At 39.9% G+C, this 19,016-nt stretch overlaps 2 protein-coding genes across 3 annotated transcripts in view; both read left to right on the top strand.

Annotated features, from left to right (window-relative positions):
• Positions 1-3,127, top strand: part of pik3cg (phosphatidylinositol-4,5-bisphosphate 3-kinase, catalytic subunit gamma) — an 18,891-nt gene extending 15,764 nt beyond the window's left edge. The window contains exons 21-24 of the mRNA XM_005942707.3: positions 583-694; positions 829-986; positions 1,112-1,193; positions 1,417-3,127. Coding sequence (XP_005942769.1) covers positions 583-694; positions 829-986; positions 1,112-1,193; positions 1,417-1,616 — 552 coding nt within the window. The 3' untranslated portion in view covers positions 1,617-3,127. The remainder of the gene's footprint in view (positions 1-582; positions 695-828; positions 987-1,111; positions 1,194-1,416) is intronic.
• Positions 3,128-11,071: 7,944 nt separating this feature from the next.
• ano2b (anoctamin 2b) overlaps positions 11,072-19,016 on the top strand; it is a 77,914-nt gene continuing 69,969 nt past the window's right edge. For both annotated transcript variants that reach the window (XM_014340206.2, XM_005942703.3), the window contains exons 1-2: positions 11,072-11,237; positions 18,371-18,567. In XM_014340206.2, coding sequence (XP_014195692.1) covers positions 11,201-11,237; positions 18,371-18,567 — 234 coding nt within the window. In that variant the 5' untranslated portion in view covers positions 11,072-11,200. The remainder of the gene's footprint in view (positions 11,238-18,370; positions 18,568-19,016) is intronic.

Consider the following 19,016-nt stretch of genomic DNA (forward strand, 5'->3'; position numbering starts at 1 on the left):
GTGTGTGTGTGTGTGTGTGTGTGTGTGTGTGTGTGTGTGTGTGTGTGTGTGTGTGTGTGTGTGTGTGTGTGTGTGTGTGTGTGTGTGTGCCTCTGCATGTTCCCAGTGGGCAGATTCTGTGTTGGAGCTTTCATAACAACTGCTCATGCAAACTGGAGACTGTGCGACGCAAGTCATTTGTTCAAGAAAACTGAAGATGAAAATTAATAAATTTGACACAGAATTTAGAAAACATAGTGTGTAATACTTTATCTTTGATACACTTTTAGGCTGTAAGAGTGATGGTGTTTCATTTTTTCCACACCCCTTTCAAAGACCTCTTTGAGATTTAAGACTTGGTTTAAAGGGTTAAGATAAAGTTAGGCTTAGGTCAGTGTAAGGGCTTTAGCCATTGCATTAGTCGTGATGATTAAACTTGGGTCTTCATGAGGAGCTGAATGTCCTTGTGCATGTTTTTAACAGCTACACTATTACTGTGAAGCTCACTAATCAAAGCTGGATGGGTTACAGCCCGGATGTTGTCGTACACAAGTACATGATTGCTTGGAAACGGAGCTAAAAACTCTGTTGTCTGTGTTGTAGTTCCAGCAGGCTGTGGAGAGGTTCCTGTACTCCTGTGGTGGATACTGTGTGGCTACATACGTCCTGGGTATTGGGGATCGCCATAACGACAACATCATGATCACTGAATCTGGTAATCTTACATCTGCGTTTTCACGTCACTGTCAGACAAAATACAGATTAAATAATTACAAAAATGGGATATTTTTAGAAAGAAATGAAACTCGAGTGACACCACACTAACAGACCTCCTTTGTGTTTCTGCAGGGAATCTCTTCCACATCGACTTTGGTCACATCCTGGGGAATTACAAGAGTTTCATGGGAATCAGTAAGGAGTGGGTTCCCTTTGTGCTCACACCAGACTTCCTGTATGTTATGGGAACTTCGGGAAAGAAAAGTAGCCCCCACTTCCAGAAGTTCCAGGTGCTTTTTTTCATGTCAATACAATATAGATGCAGGAACACACACGTCCCATTCTTAAATTCATGCAGATTCATGCAAACACCAGTTAGTCACATTTGTCTATATGAACATCCTCTGTGTTTCAGGACGTTTGCGTGAAGGCTTACCTTGCCCTTCGGCATCACACCAACCTGCTCATCATTCTTTTCTCCATGATGCTTATGACTGGTACAATCTCCTCCTGATACCACAACATCCAGTTATTAAAAAAATAATAATAATGTCATTTTCACAGGTTGGTCCAGTTGTACCCAATTTGAGTATGACTGGCTCACTGGTGACAAGTAGTTTTAAACAGATTTTCAATCTTTTTAGATATTGATATAGATATTGAATGAAGTGAAACTAAGACATGCTCATGCTTTGACACTTATTTTTGGTTCATTAACAGGGATGCCTCAGCTGACTAGTAAGGAGGACATCGAGTACATCCGCGAGGCCCTGACTGTTGGCCGCAGTGAAGATGAGGCACAGCGCCACCTGCTGGACCAGATAGAGATCTGCAGGGAGAAAGGCTGGATGGTTCAGATTAACTGGTTTGTTCATCTGGTCCTGGGAATCAAGCAGGGTGTGGAGAAACGGTCCACTTAGGACTTACTAAGACGTATTCCATGAAAAAAAAAAGTCAATGACTGAAGAGTCTTAAAATCTGAAGACAATCTAGAAGGATTTAAAATGTTTGCACACAATGTATTTTTGAAAGTGGTGTTTTAGGCATCTAGAGACTGGTCGGTGACCATTAGACAGCCACTGGTCATGAGGGAAAACCGTGTTCTCAACAAGTTTTTGAGAGTGGTTTAAAGAGATATACGGTTCTGCAACAAAAACCTCTTTCTGGTTGCTTTTTCAAGGAAGATGCTAACTTGTCTGCAAACACTTGAAAACTGCTCACCCAGCTGTAGTGAAACTGTTAAAAGTGGAACACAAACCAGAAACGGAACACATTTGCCCTCAAAGTAAAAGTTGGGCCTTTTGAAATGTGTTTGTTCCAGTGGTAAGGCAGAACTTTTACTTTGAAGGTGAACCTTCTCTGTTTCCTGTTTGTGGTGCGCTTTTTCAAGTCAAGGCTGCTTGCAAACAAATTGCTGTCTTCCATGCAAGCTATGGGAAACTGTGGCAATCTAATAGTGACCAAAACAATCACAAGGACGATTTGTGGTGCAGCGCTGATGTCACCTGGCAACCTTCCCCAACTTCCAGGAACCACTTGCCAAGTGGTTGCCAAATACACAGTTTTGCCTAGCAACTAGAGGTTGCCGGGGGAGATGGCCTGATCAGTCTCTAGGCCTGTGTGAATGAGCTGAGACCATCTGAAATGAGATATTTCGCTAAATAATGGGATGTCACTGTCTATAAAACGTCACTAACTTAAATTTTATCTGCTGAGCCATTCCTGCAAAGCTTTGCGCTAAAGGTTATATGCTATGATTCAGACCAAGGGGAGAGATAAACCAAATACAGGTATGACTGTTTTCACTGCACAATGGACCATGTCAAACATCAAATGTGTCATTTTTAGATGCAAAATAGGAGTGACCTAAGACTTAAAAGCACTGAATCTGTCTGCTTTAGTGACACCACTAAATGCAGTAGTTAAAAAGAAAGCTTTTAAAACAGAAGCAAACAGTAAAAAACGGATCTTTGCAATGTTTACGTTCATCCTTAAAAAATGTTTTAAATGTGGTCAGAGTATTTTAGTAGTGTTTCAGTGTCCAGGTAATTAAATTTTAATATATATATTTGACTAGTATGCAAGAGTTTATTGAAATGGTTAGATTCTCCTTTTCAGAGATTGCAAATAATATAACACATCCAACTTTGTGCTTGATGAGAGGCTTATTATTTATACGTGAAAGAGGTTTTTATTTGCACTGCCCATTAAGGAAAAACTGTTCGATGTCTTTAAAACTGGAATTTCCAACTTCTAATTATGTAATGACTTAAAAACATGTTTCAGTCTGTTTTATGGCTGTTTGCTGTCTTAAAGTTTAAAATAACAGCCATGTACAGAGATAAGTTGCAGCTTACTGTATGAATATGTACTTTTGTCTTTCCACAGTTTTTCTGAAATAAACAGGAAGTGGGATTGTGTTGTCTTTCCATATCAGTAGTATCCATGTATCTATGTTGGAGATAAAAGCTAAAAGAAAGTTAAATGCAGTAGTTTGACAATCAGTGTTTTTTTTTTTTTAAGTTTGCATTAAAACATTATTGGAAAGATGGAAAACTTTCTTCTTCTTCTTTTTTTTTTTTGTAGCAGAAAGAACGTTTTATAATCAAGCCTTTTTGTGCGTGTAATTGCCTGTAGACGTTGATTCCGGACAATAAAAGGACTGAAACGTGTTTGTGCTGTTCAATGTAAGTCATGTCCTTTCACAGTAATACTCACTACAACCAAGAAGTGTGCTAAAGAGCATCTCTGAATGCACAACATGTCATGTCAAACCTTGATGGAGATGGATTACAGCAGCAGGAGAACCCACCAGGTGCTACTCCTATCAGCTAAGAACAGGAAACAGAGTCTAGAGTTTGTACAGTTTCACCAAAATTGGCGAAAAGAAGACAGGGAAATGTTGCCTGGTCTGAGTTTCAATTGGTGCCTCAACATTTGGATGAAAGGGTGAGAATTTGGCAATATACATCAGTGCATGGATCTGTGTTGCCTTGTGTCAACGATTTAGGCTGCTAGTGGTAATAGAGTAATGGTGTAGGGGATATATTTTTAGCAAACTTTGGGCCCCTTAATACCGACTAAGGTACACTCGGGGAGGCTTTTAAACAATGCTATCTATTGATGGCTGCTTTGAGTAGGATAACACACCATGTCAAAACTCTCAAACTGGTTTCTGGATTATGTCAAGACGTTTACTGAATTCAAATAGCTTCCATCATGCCCATGGATAAAAATCTCTGTGAAGTATTTCCAGCACCTTGTTGAATCCATGCCATGAAGAATTGCAGCAGTTCTGGCGGTCCAACTTAGTATGAGCAAGATGTGCCTAATAAAGTGTCTGGTGAGTGTACTTCAATGATGGAAGTCCACTTTTACCACAAGATGGCGCAAGACCACAAGCTTGTCTCTACATTTACACGTCCCAAAGCTCGACAAAATAGAAACCAGTCTCATCCTTTCCTCTGCTCCTCTTTTTTCCCTGTATTGTTCACTGTTCAGCTCCCCTTTTCCTTCCTGATAGTTATCCCATGTATTCTGTTCCTCCTCACCTTATCTCCTTTGTCTTCCCCAACAAAATTTCAGCAGAGTCGTGGGAGTAAGTGCACTGCACGAAGAACACATCTCTTTCAGTCTTTATGGCAGTACGCTTATGCCTTGTGATGTACAGTGTTGAGGTTCTAAATGGATTAGACAGATGAGCCTCCTCCTTTTGACTTTTTTCTATGTAATGTAATTTGTAAGGTTTTTAATGTGCCTACGAACTGTATCGAAGCAAGACAATAATGGTGCTCACTGAATAGAGTGTTTTTTTCTTATGCATTCTTGCAGATAGACATAAATCGTCAATGCTTTTATGTGCAACGTCTCCTCCATCCTTCTCTTTTGGACAACAAAAATATATTTTACACAGTGCTGTGCATAAGTATTGAGCCAGCCCTCATTTCTTTGTAGAAGAAGTTGTGGGCCTGCAAACTATTTACAGCAGATGGACAATATATGAAAGTCATCTCCTTAAGAAACAGGAAAACAAAATCCAGCAAAGACCTGATACAGGACCTAAGAGATGCATCTGACCCTTCAATTGATCTATTTACTGTTTATTGAAGTCTCATCAGAAATTGTGGCTGTCAGTAAACAGTCCTTGGTATGTCAAATTATACTTATATTGATTCTGTTCATCTAGACGTAGTGTTTTCAGTGGGAGAAACGTTTTGTCACTCATCCAAGTGACTTCTTCAGCTGACTGCAGGTTTCCCCAACCTTATAAACAGTACATTTGCATAATGACAGAAACTAGCACCACTGAAGGAACAATGGGCTGTGAGGTCAGTTTTTTGGTCATTAATATGCTAATTGTCATGATCAATGATCAACAACCAATGTTGACCAAAGACATATCCAAGAACTGGACTGAAAATCTGTGACAACAGGTCTTACGAAGTGATGAATTTGAAAGTTGTGCTCCAAATCATTGTCTATAAGTATGGAGGAGGTCAAGGAGGGAGGTATAACAGTGAGTGTCCAGAGCCATCTGTAAAGCATGGTGGAGGGTCTGTCATGGTTTGGGGTTGCATTGCAGCCAATCTTGATGAAAATCTTGATGGACCCAGAAAAGTACCATCAGAGTTTGGTCCACCATGCATTACCACTGGGAAAGTATCTGACTGGCAATGGGTTCATTTATCAGCATGACAGTGATCCCAAACTGCAAATGCAGTAACAGCATACTTGTACAAAAATTCACACAGTGAAACACTGTCATGGATTTCCTCCCTCAAGCCTGGACCTCAAGATTATTGAAGCAGTATGCGATCATCTTGACAGAGAACAGATCAAAATGCACCTAACATCCAAAGAAGAGCATTGAATGACCTTCAAGAAGCTTTGAGAAGTATTCCGGGCGATCGTGGCTCAAGAGTTGGGAGTTCGCCTTGTAATCGGAAGGTTGCCGGTTCGAGCCCCAGCTTGGACAGTCTTGGCCGTTGTGTCCTTGGGCAAGACACTTCACCCGTTGCCTACTGGTGGTGGTCAGAGGGCCCGGTGGCGCCAGTGTCCGGCAGCCTTGCCTCTGTCAGTGCGCCCCAGGGTGGCTGTGGCTACAATGTAGCTGCCATCACCAGTGTGTGAATGGGTGGATGACTGGTTGTGTAAAGTGCTTTTGGGTCCTAAGGGAGTAGTAAAAGCGCTATACAAATGCAGGCCATTTACCATTTATTCCTGAAGGCTGCTTTTTTTTTTTTAACCTTATATACTGTTTCCATTCATGTTTGCACATTTCAAGAAACCTTCAGAGTGTGCCAGTATAATCCTACTTAAACGTTCAGATTGCCGGTACATTTAAATAATTAACATTCAGTCTTGAGCTGTAGTATTTAAGAGCTGTAGCCCAGTTGGTCCTGATTTTCTATCAAAATTGCAAGAGAAAAACATCTTTTTATTTAACTGGATGGCTGTTATGTAACAAATGACTTAAAAAGTCCAAATTTGACTGTGTATGCAGCTCACCTGTTTGTCTGTTGGCTAAACAGAATTCTGAATAATTCTGAATAAATAATAATTCTGGGAACCCTCACTTTGATTCTCTTGCTGTAGGTAAACCTACAAAGTTGCAGGTATTTAATAAACTCACAGGACTGCTGCAAACAGCTGGAACTTAAGCTTTCCTATGTTTTGTGAAACACTGATTACATTTGTTTTTAGTAACTCTGATTAAAAACATATAACCCATCTGTGGTCTGCTGGCTTGTGTCCAAAGATGGTCCTCATAGTTGAAGCACTGATGACAGGACTCACAAACACTGTAGTGTTTCACTAGAAATGGTAACAAAACCTAAATGTGTGTATTTTTTTCTATGATAAAGAAATCAGTGCAGCAAATTTTAGTTTCATAGTAAATATGTAGGGGAAAAAAACAGAAAACCATTTAATTTGATGAGAGAGTCATAAAGTTACCACAGGACCAGATCCAAGTCAGCAAATATTCTCTATATTATGTTAAATATAGAGGGATAATATAGATGGATATATAAACCCCTCGTAACAACAGCGAATGCACTTTTGAGAGTATAGTGGTGCAAAAACGATAGGTACAGATCCACAGAGAGGTGAAAGAAGCAGTATGGTTAGATGAGTCATCCTTTGTCATATTCTCAACAAGTGAGGAAATGCATGTTTGGCATCCACCAGGATAACAGCATAGGCCTGAGTGCTTGATCTGAACAGTGAAACAATGCAGTGACTCTGCTGCTTAAGCTTGAATCCATTGAATCCATCCACTGCAAATCAGCGTGCTTTAAATATACAGTATCGTGCTTTCTAACAAACCGAGAGCGAGTCAAATTTACTGATGAGCACACTATTATGGTGATCACATCACAGAGGCTTTGCCTCACATAAATGCTGCGAGTTGTAGAACAGTCAGAAGTATTTCAACAGGGCATATTTCTGCTTCTGAAACAGCAACTAAATGATTTTCAGTAGCTTTTTTTCCAGGGTAAATGTGCACTGTAGCTTTTACAAAATAACTCCCTCGGCTGTGACAGGGCTGTGAGGTTGGTGTGGGAGGGAACTGGAAGAAACTGGAGTGAACTGGAGCATCTAGAATCGATTCCCTCTCTTTCTTTATTATCTCTTGTTCCTCTCCAGGAAGACATGAACCAGATCAGACGACGGGGGAAATCACTCCATTGTCTGTATGCATGTGTGCGTGCACATGCTTGCGTGCCATCACGTACTGTGTGCATGAATGTGTGTGATCCTGTATAATCTTTGTGAGGAACAGTGGGAGTTTAGGAGCATCGGGGTGAGGGTATGACCTGGTTATATTAGGGTTAGGACCTGGTTTGAGGTTAATTAGAAATAATTAGTGTGTGTAGGGCTGTGTAGAACCAAAGGTTAAAGACTGCAAAGGCACTAAAATAATTGTGTGTGTGTGACTTGTGCATGCACATGTGCACATATCTGTGTATGCACAACTATGTTAATGTAAATGCTGTTAAACCGTATGTGCATGTATATGCCTATGATGTGTGGGTGTGATTCACTCTGTTTGTGGTGGGTGTTTTGAAGTGGCTTGAAGGGCATAAATATAGATTTGATGCTTTCTCTCTGAATTCGCAGTGTGAGTGTGAAGAGTACATGTTAGCTGTCGAAGATGTCTCCATTCATGCACTTATTTTTGATCTTTTCTGCCACTGTAGTGTACATTTTTGAAAAATTAGATGTGAAATGAAATGTCATGATAGGTAAACAAAATAATTACCAAACCATTTGTAATATTACTGCATTTTACACATGTATTTCTTGGGGATACTGATACTAAGAATCTTCCAGACCAACCGAATCAAGAAATCGCTTAAATAGGGGCAAGGTTTAAATAGCAGTTTGCTGATCTGCACCATTCTGGTGTGTGCTAACACAATACCACAATCTTACCAGGAGAGGAGATCCCAGGAAATCCCCCTTAAGAGAAAGTGCAAAAAATTCAAGAGCTACATCTCAGACTCTTCAAGCCTCAGCATGTTAAAGATCATGACAATCAAAGAAAGACTAGGACAGCCTCTTCTCTCTGGGAAGAGAGAAGTTGTATCTTAACAAACCACAAGAACTCTGGAGCAATGTCATTTGAACAGATTGGAGATTGGTTGGCCATAATGCACAGTGCCACGTTTGGCAAAACCAAAATACAGCCTAACAGCACAAATACTTGATTAAAATTGTCAAGCGTGGTGGTGAAGAGGTCATGATTTGGGCTTGATTTGTGGCCACAGGAGCTGGGTACTTTACAGTCACTGAGTCGACAGTTAACTTCTTTGGATAACAAAGAATTCCTGAGTCAAATGCGAGGCTGATAAACCTTGGGCTGGCAACAGGACAATGATCCCAAGCACAGCAGAAAATCTGCAACAGAAATGCCGAAAAAGAAAAGAAATAGCTCAAAGTTCAGACCTCAACCTGACTGAAATATTATAGATATTATAACAAAATGACAACTGAACTAAAGCAATGTTGTAAAGAACAGTAGGCCAAAATATTATATATTACATATATTAGCTTCAGACCCTGTACCTGTATATTTTACATTGCTTCGCCAAATGGTCAACCACATAACCACAGTCTGTAGTCTGAACATGACCTTTTACCGGTTTCCACGATTACAACACCTAGCCGTTAAAATTACAGCCTTTAATATTTAACGCCCTGAACATATCTGTACCCTCTGTAACTGGAGAATGAACGTGGAGTTGTGTCTGAGTACACACACGTGTGTGTCAGTGTGCCACATCAGATACTTTTACTGACAGAATACGAGGGCGCATGAAAGTGTGTGTTAGTGCGTGCATACATGTGTGTGTGCAACCTGATGCTGCTTCTCGCACTCTATCTGTATTTAGCATCAGTTACCATCAGGTAGAACAATTAGTCACTGAAGAGAGAGGCCAAGCAGGAGGAAGTTTAATGTGTAGCACACAAACCTGTAGCTAATTAGATCATTTATTTAATTAATTACTTTGCAAGAGAAGAAATAGAGAAGCAGTAAGGTCGAAATATATGCTTTTACTGATATGCAAATCCCATTTTAACCGTGGTGATTAAAACAGATACTTTGGTCCCATTTATTTAGCTGAATCACAGCTAAATAGTTTGACAGGAATAAAAATTATTTTTGCACTAACAAGGTGGTTCTGCACATCACAGTGTGCAGTATGTTCTTTTTTCTGAGAAAACTGGATAACTGGAGGACAAAAAAAGAAGTGACAGCCCCCGCCCCCCAAAAAAACTCTCCACAGCAGTGAGTATAAGACCTGACGCACAACATGAGAGATGCAGAGAAGACCTGAGAAAAAGCTGAAAGTCAAAGACAAAGGTGTAGCTAGTCATTTTGATTTTAATCGAATGAAGAAATTGTAAAAATGGCCATAAAATCCAAATTGGAAAAAGTAGCTACTAAACAGGACCCACTCAAAATCAGGCCAGCAAAGAAAAACACAGCTAATGTTAACATAACATAACTGACGTCCCCTAGCGACACACAAGAGTATATATTGATATAGGAGACACATAAAAAGGGGAAAACTAACACAAACAACAACCAAAAAGCCCTAACGTAGCATAACAATTTTTTTTACAAACCAACATTTATCATATTTATCATATTTATATAGTTTATCATATTTATATAATCACATTTGCCATGACCCTCTCAACCAGCCAACCAGTCCTCTTGAGCTTAGGGAAACACAAGTAGCATTTGAGCCAATGGTGTTGAATTTGATGGAACTGTGAATGCAGATCAAATTTTAGATCTGTAAATCACACTGCACACTGTGCACACACGGGAAATTGAGTAGAAGCATACCTGGAGAGAGAAAACACAACATGCAATGCTATCAGTCATGGATTGGCCTCCCCAGAACCTTAACATACCAAGGAACAAATATCCAAAGAAGAGCTTTGAATGTCCTTCAAGAAGGACATGGAGAGCCATATCTGAAGGCTTCTGCTTTCACTGTTTGTTTTTCGCCCTTCCTGACACAACTCCAGAAATAGTGGTGCCTTCTCCCAGGATCAAACTAGAGAACTACTGTTTGTTAGGTGAATTTATAAACCACTACACTATGGAGCCAGTCAAAGAAATGACTAAAAAAACTGGCCTAAGAGAGATGTGTAAATGTGGCCATTGCAAATATTTAAACATACTGACTTTCAACCTCATTAGAACTGTACAAAAATTTTAAAAAGATCAAAATCAGGCCACTTCTATAAAATTGTTGCGACTCATAAACAAGAACCACAAGTGATAACACCTGACTCATCTCCATGTCACGATTAAAATGACAAAAGGGAATTAAATGTCGCAAAGGACTCTTTTACACTTCAACCTAGTGCACATATAAAGGTATAGGGCTGTTTTTCACAATCTTGCTTGAACATATATTCTTTATTCTTGCTCTATAATTAGCTAGTAATATCTGGACTTGTTATTGCCGTGTTGAAGGTGCACCTAAAGTCCGTATGTGCTGCTCCTAATGCGAACTGTCACTATCGCGCTCTCTGCTCCTTGTATAATTTTAATTTGTCCCAGGATGCCTCTCTCTGGTCTTAAGTCCTTTAAGACACCACAGGTTTGCAGCTAAATCTAAACAGAAGGCACAGTAATTACTGCACATTTGATGCCCCAATAATCTCCGCTCAAGTATGTGGGGCTATAAACACCCAATCAGCCAGCTGGTCTCTTACCCATGAGCCTGGTGTACAGTGCATTAAGCAAGTGTACACAATAAGCTGAGCTACAGAGTTTCTGTCGCCCTGCCAGCCAGTTGGAGAGGAGCATTATCCCATCAGAGCTAAGCTTCATCAGAGCTTAGGATTGTACTACTGAGTCAGAGTGTTTCTGTTCTTCCTCTTACCTGCTGCTCTCTGCAAAACAGCATGGTTAACTGACTGGCTGACTGGGAACTTATGGGAAACGAGTCTCTGCTTGAGTAACAGAGTTGGTGAAATGGCCTTCCGCAGATCTCCCTCCTCTACCTGTGCAGGTGAGTGCTGCAGACAGATAGAAAGGCCTTGTCTCTTTCCTTTGTGTGGCCTGTGTGGCCTGTCCCTCCTGTATCTTCACCTAACAAAAGACAGGACCACTGTAGAGTAACCCACCTTTTGTACCTTCCCTGTTCCCCCAGTGTGTGTGTTTGTGTGATTGTGTCAGCAGGCCACGTGGGGCAGCCATCAACAGGCAGCTCTTTACAGCAGGCAGGGTATATGGTTGCATGTGAGTTTAATACAGATATGCAGTCAGGCCCCTCTTGAGCCTCTTGCTGTTCTCAGCTTGTCTCAGAGAGGAAATCCTTTGTCATATTTGAACAGAATTAATCAGTTTTGAGAGATGACTGTTTCTCAGACATGTGCTCTCTCGAGGTAAGCCTCAGGCAGAGCAGTAATCCCAATTTATTTACATGGCTGACTGCTGCTGTGATTCACTGTTAGTCAGGCGAGGAGCCTCCTGGGCCTAAGGTGAAATTTTATTTTTGGGTTTAAACAGCAGGATACTGGCAAGGCAACATTCTCAGAAACTCAGAAAGACATAGGTTAAAAGAAACCGTCCTTTTATGCCCCACCACCCCCACCTGGAGGCTTTCTCTCCCAAAGTCAATAAGAGAATAATTACTGATAATTTATAACTGTCTTTGATCTACTGCCCATGCTACCTTCTTTTTCATTTAATAGTGTGTACAGTATATGTGCATAAAAATACAGACACATGAATGAATCTGAAAGACACAAGCAGAAATCTGTAGTTTTTCTTGGGGGAAAGACATGGTGTGACATAAGGTATTGCCGTTACCAACGGCAATACATTATGGTAACTGTGAAGCATGGTGGCTTTGGCCTGCTTTGTTACCTCAAAGCCTGGATGCCTCTAATTGCTGGGAGAAAGCCATTTACCCATATTGTCCATAACAGAGAAAGTCCTTTGGCCAACATTTTGCAAGACTTGTACTGAATAATTTGTTTAATTATTAAGTTATTCAGGTAACATATTGGTACATTAAAAAAACTAGTTCTATACGATATTAGACACAAAATACCTTTTACTTCACAGAAAAGTGCCTTCTCATGGATTAAACATTACCATTATGTAGGCTGGACCATGACTGGTCTTCAAACCATTAACTAAGACTGATATACAAAACCCATCAAGAAATGTGAAATTCCTTTTTCATCAAAGGGGACTTTGATATGTGACAAAAATTCTTGTGCAATTCAGCCCAGCTCAGTGCTCAGCTAATGGTGGAAGTCTCCAGTGCTGTAACACAATCATTTTCCCCTCTAATTAGTAGTTAATAACATAAAACCAAATAAGACACTGTTCAGGCAGAGGTGTCCGTGCAATCAGGCAACTAGAGCTGAGGCAGCATGTACTAAAAGCATCAGCATTAAGTCTATGTGCCGTGCTGCTGCCCATTAGCTGTTCTCTGAAAGGTGCCCTTTGTCTCTGCCATTAGAAATCAGTGTGAAAATAGAGAGAGAGTTTATCTTACACAATCATTCTGAGAAACAGACGCTGGATGAAACTGCAAGAGCTTCTGGTATAAAGCAACAAGGAAAGTGAGGAAGCTTTTTTATGTCAGGCACCTCAAAAGAGATACAGCGTCCCAATTTAGAATAATATGTCTCATGGGACACTCCTTGCAGTGCAATCTCTGAACACAAAATACAAAATAAACGTTTTGTATTCACATATTTTCCAATAAATTTTCAGAGTACAGAGATTAAGCTATCACTTTTTCAGATTTGGACCCCCGCATGCTCCCTCTAAGACCCCCTGCTGCTCCCGAGAAACCATTTCATGAACAGTTTGTCATTTGCAAAAAATATATTTAATTACCTGCTGTGTTCTTTTAAGTTGGACTGCCTGTTGGTGTGTATGGCATCAGGGCCATAGGGGACACCTTGGGTAGCAGGAATAACCACAAAGGTGGTTTGGAGTGTATTGAATGGTATTTATTAGAGCCTGAATGAATGATTTTGGCATCTTTTATGGTTTTGGGGGGATACAATATTAGCTTATTAGCAGATATTTGTTGTATAAATGCACAGATACTGTTTGTCCACACACTGAGTTATACTGAGCAGAGAAAATGATGGGGTCATTATGTCACAAGCTAGTTCGCAACTTAATGTAAAGACCGCACTTGACTCATCACCTGCGCGGCTGTGATGCTACTCTGCGATGTGTCGCAGAGAGTGCTGCAAGCAAGGAGTTGGAGCTGCTCTCCTGCTCAAACTGTGTGATGACCATTGTTTGATGACACTTTCGGAATAACCCCTGGCATGTTTTCTGCATTATGTTGTGTAATGTCGAACAAGCTGATATCTGTGTTAGGCCAATATCAGATGATAATATTGTCAGGCTGTCCTGTGAAGATATGTTTATGTTCTGTGGACTGGTTTTGTCAGTACAGTAGTTTTGCAGCTGTGTAAAACTGTTGCAGGTGTTTATTAAAGGTCATGTATGAAGATGGGCGTGGTCTGGCTCAGGACTACTACTATATCGCTGGTACACATTCTTTTTAATTACCTCTGCCAAAGAGGTCATGTTTTTTTTTTTAGCATTTGCATATCATACTGTCTGTAAACATGGCAGCTCACAAAGATTTAAATGAATTCTGATGGCTTACATTCAACAAGATCTCCGAGGTCAACCCAATGATTTATTGGTTGAAAATTGACAAAAAAAAAGAAAAAAAAAAGAGATTTTTACAAGTATTGTGTGTATTGTCAACACATAGAAAATACCATTTAAAGATTTCAAATAACATATTTCACCTCTGACCTCTCCTTCAATGTCAATAGATTGATCCGAAGGTCAAAGTGATAAGAATGCTTCATGGAGCTGTTTATTAAAACTATGTTTCCACCTGCTATTATTTATACTGACAACATATATGCATATAGGGAATGATACAGGGTGATTCTAAATGTCACTAAATGTCACTACTTTGGACCTCTGACCTCGTCTTCAAAGTCAAATAAGGTTAAAAATTCAGAAATCTTCCGTTTATCTTTAAAACGATGCTGAAAATTCTACTGTCTTTGTTCGTATTGTATTGTATGTAGGAAATGATGCAGTTATGTGGGGGTTTTGACTATCACATTATAGTTTGCATCCAAATATCATCTCACATTTAACCTCAGATCTCACTTTTACATTTCACATCTGCCTTTCTTTTAATTGTTAAGAGAAATTATTAAGAGAAAGAGAATGAACTGCCTTGTTATTTAGAAATATACTGTAGTATAATATTATATAATAACCTAAAAATATTCTTTACAAATCAACACCTATTATCCATAACCTACTCCTACATAATGTTTGTGTAATCAAAGAAAACAGATGTTATACTACCCTTAACTCATTTTTGCTGCACTACAACTTTTTTGGTCATCTGTGTTTGAAGCTTGTGAGCTTTGTGTCTCTTCTTGTGCCCTTATGTTTCTTCCTGCTATTCCCTGAGTAAGAGTATTCTTTTAAACACTTTCATTTAATCTAATTTTGACTGTACCTATTTGTTCTGGGCGATTTTACTTTTTTGGGGCGTGTGGTGTTCATCAAAGTAAAGGTAAAGTTTGAAGATGGGTGTAGTTGGAGAACTTGCTAAGATGATCTCAAGTTCATGTTTTATTTGACAATTTAGACACACTAAGTAGGGCTTTACATAAATATATAGTTTATGGGGATATTCTCAATAATTTCCCCCTCCTACCAGATTTAAATTGGCGACCTTCCAGTGACAGGCCTGCCTCTTGCACCTCCAGGCTACTGTGATGCTATATATATATATATAGCATATAAAATTGTGTGCTTGAAATCCTAAAAACATTTTACCCCTCTTGACCTCACGGATAGATCTCATTGTCATACCATATTTTTTAGCATGGTGCAACTATTTGGATGACCAAGAGTAAGAGCTGTCCGTGGTACTGAAATGAGAGCACAGCACGTGGCCTGGTGCGTTACTATGGCTACAGCTGTCTGTATCCCTAAAATAACCATACACACACACAGAGAGTAACCTTATTACAAAAAAATGGCAATCTGTTCAGTTCCTGACAGCACAGTGGTCACACTGATAAAAGCGGACAAATATCGTTTTTGTCACTAATGCTCTCAAACTCCCTCCGAGGTACCATTTGGAAAATCAGCACTCAGTGCTATGCAACAAGTAACCTGCTGTTTTTTTCTTCCTTCGTGCCCTTAATGCAGGATAAAAATGAAGTCTACACGTTTACAGTATTTTTTTTTGTTTCTTGTATTTTTTTTTTCTTTGTGTTACAATGTGTCCTTTGTGCTCTGAGGCAAATTGAGAAGTTGGCACTTTGTAGGCTTGTCTTTTGTAAAGTGCTTTGAGACAAACTTTGTGATTGACTGACACATGCATCAATTTGCACAGTGGGAAACAAAGCTCCACCGGGCCACTTTGCATATTTGCAGCTCCAAATACAGAGAAAACTGGCTGAAAATGTTGAACGCAAGACTGCCAAACCTGTGTGACACACTGACCTGGGGATAAAATAGTGTATATATCCATTTTCAAAAGGACAGATGGCAGCACGTTTATTGGTGGGTCACCTTACTTTCTGAAGCTGAGTTTATATTATGTTGCATTATGGAGAAGAAATGCAGTAAACAAAAGCTTAAGATAGTGAAGAATGGTGGAACAAAACAGTTCTGGGATATAAATGACCTTACTGAGAGTTAGAGATGATACCTTCCATTCTCTTCTGCTTACCCAATTCAGTGTCACTGGAGTGCTGGAGCCTATCCCGACTGTCACAGGGTGAGAAGACAGGGTACAACCTGGACAGGATGCTAGAATTTCACAGGAGAAAATACTAGAATTATTTATGTATTTAATATACACCAAGCAAATGTTTAGAATGTTTTAAACTTTTTAAACAGATACAGTGCATCCAGAAAGTATTCACAGCACTTCACTTGTTCCACATTTTGTCATGTTCCAGCCTCATTCCAAAATGAATGAATGAATTTTCTAGACACAGTATCCCAAAATGACAAAATGAAATAAGTTTGCTTGGAATTCTTGCAAATTTATCAAAAACAAAAAACAAAAATATAACATCTAAGTATTCACATCCTTTGCTCAGCACCTTGTTGAAGCACCTCTGATAGTAACTACAGACTCTTTTTCATTAGGATGCTACAAGCTTGGCACACTTATTTTTGGGAATTCTCTCCCATTCTTTTTTTGCAGAACCTTTCAAGCTCATCAGGTAGGATAGGAAGTGTCGGTGCCATTTCTCAAGAGAGGTTCAAGTCTCAGGTCTGGCTTGACTGGTCAAGGACATTCACAGAATGATTTTAAAGCCACTCCTTTATCTTGGCTGTCCAGAGTGCTCAGGAGTAGGTTTTCATCAAGGATGTCTTTGTACATCGCTGCATCCATCTTTCCCCAACCGTAACCAGCCTCCCAGCTGCTGAAAAACATCCCCACAGCATAAAACTGCCACCACCATGCTTCACTCTAGGGAAAGTATTGGCTAGGCTAGGCGATGAGTGGCGCTGGTTTCCTCCTGACATGAGGCTTGGTATTCCTTTTTTTTTTTTTATCAGATCGGAGAATTCTGTTTCCCATGGTCTAAGAGTCCTTCAGGGGGCTTTGTCAAACTCCAGGCATACTGTCATGTACCTTTTTCAAAGGCGTGGCTTTCTTCTGGCCACTCTACCATACGGGCCTGATTGGTGGAGTGCTGCAGAAATGATTGTCCTTTTGGGAGATCCTCCTTTCTCCACAGAGTAAAACTAGAACTCTGGATCGCTCACTTCTTCCCTTTATGGATGTTGGAGCCGACTGTGCTCATTGGGACCTTAAATACAGGAGAATTTTTCCATACCCTTGCCCTGATCTGTGCCTCGATACAATCCTGTCTAGAGGTCTACAAGCAATTTCTTGGATTTTTGGTTTGTGCTTTGACATGAACTGTACATGACTGAATCTTGTATAGGCAGGTGTGTCCCTTTCCAAGCCATGTCCAATCAACTTAACACAAGTGGACTCAAGTTGTAGAAACATCAGAGAGATGATCAGTGGAAACAGGATGCACCTATGCTCAGTTTGGAGTGTACCTGTTATATTTTTGTATTTGCTTTTTTAATACATTTTCAAGAATTTCTCTTTGTCATTATGGGGGATTTTGTGTAGAATTTTGAGGTGAAAAATGAATGAAATCCATACAAGAATAAGGCTGTAACATGACAAAATGTTGAAGAAAAGAAGTGCTGTGAATACTGTATCTGTATGTAAATGTACAAAATATGTAGACCAAGGAGAAGCTTTCAGGCACTGGAACCTTTCTAGTTTCTGTTTGTACTACACCTGTCGTCCCAGTTTTATTGACTGGGCTTGTATGAGCAGTCTTTGGTTACATGCAGGTAAACAGTCCAGGTGGAGAGTAAAAGAGCGATTTCATTTCAAACACATCTGCTGTCATGTGATGGTAGACACTAACTTTAAAAACTGTACAAACGATTAGTTTTGAACTGGATAGCCATTATCTACTATCCACAGATCCTGGCTAAGTGAACAGACCAGCAGGTGTGTCCCACAATAGTCTGCAGCTTAGCATTAAAACACAAGTCAGACAGAAACAATTGGACAATGGTCGCACAGCCTGACTGGCGACCTGTCCAGGTTGTACCCTGCCTCTCACCCTAAGACAGCTAGAATTGGTCTAGTTTGCTTCAAATGTAACTAAATTTGTTGTTAAGTTCTTAGGAAGTTTGCCAGTTAACATGTTTAATCTTAATTGTGGTCAGTTTGGGGTTTTACGGAGAGATTATGTGTTGAACTATGTCTTGAAGGGGAAACAGCAATTTCCCGAGACCTGGAAGCCAGTAACTTCAGAAACTCACTGCACCTGGTTACTCAAGTCACAAAGCGAGTGTGACTTCACATGAAATCACACACATGAGACTTGTGTTTCATAATAGACAGATTTTTCTACATATACATAAATTACAGCTAGCTCATTGTTGTTTCTTCAGTAATCATATTAAATAAAACTGATATGTGAACAATATCAGTTCACAAACTGTTAGAATTAGTTGAATAATCTGCAGCTGTGTTTAATTTCCAAAATAAATGTCTTGCAGAGTCATGGCCTAATGGTGCAGGCTTCAAGCGAGTGGCCACAGTACTCAGCGAATCTTCCTCAATCCATAGTGATGCACTGTGCTACCTGAACAAGGACATGTCCGGGATTGGACTGGAACCCATGTCCTACAGCACCCTGGAGCCTGGACCTTATAGAGAAGAACCATGGGCTGAGGAATCACAAAGTCTTCTACAGGTAACTACAGGACCAGAGAAAATGTGCATGTGTGGGGAACTATAATAACATGCTTAAAAAGCTATAATATATTTTGGGGAACCAGTCTAATGTTTTTTTCCCCCTTTCATTCTTTCGTTACCAACTTCCTCAACTAAGCCAATCACGTAATATTTCCTGTGAGCTCATGTGTTTCATTGCATTGCATCATTGTATGATTTATCATGTCTCATTAAAATGACCCCAGATAAGACTGTGATAATGATGAAGGAGGCCAGTCTCTGAGGTTTAATGATGTTTGTTCCTGTACTCTTTCAAAATAAATGTCGCATCTGAGATATTTGAACAGCCTAGAATCACCTCGGACTGACTTTGAGAAGAAGATTAAAATGATTGTAAGAGTAAGGAAAAGACTTGAGCTGAATCTGTGTGTGTGTGTGAGTGTGTGTGTGTGTGTGTGTGTGTGTGTG

This window comes from Haplochromis burtoni, unplaced genomic scaffold (assembly GCF_018398535.1).
Source record: "Haplochromis burtoni strain Fernald_Lab_line unplaced genomic scaffold, NCSU_Asbu1 Contig_178, whole genome shotgun sequence".
NCBI lineage: Eukaryota > Metazoa > Chordata > Actinopteri > Cichliformes > Cichlidae > Haplochromis > Haplochromis burtoni.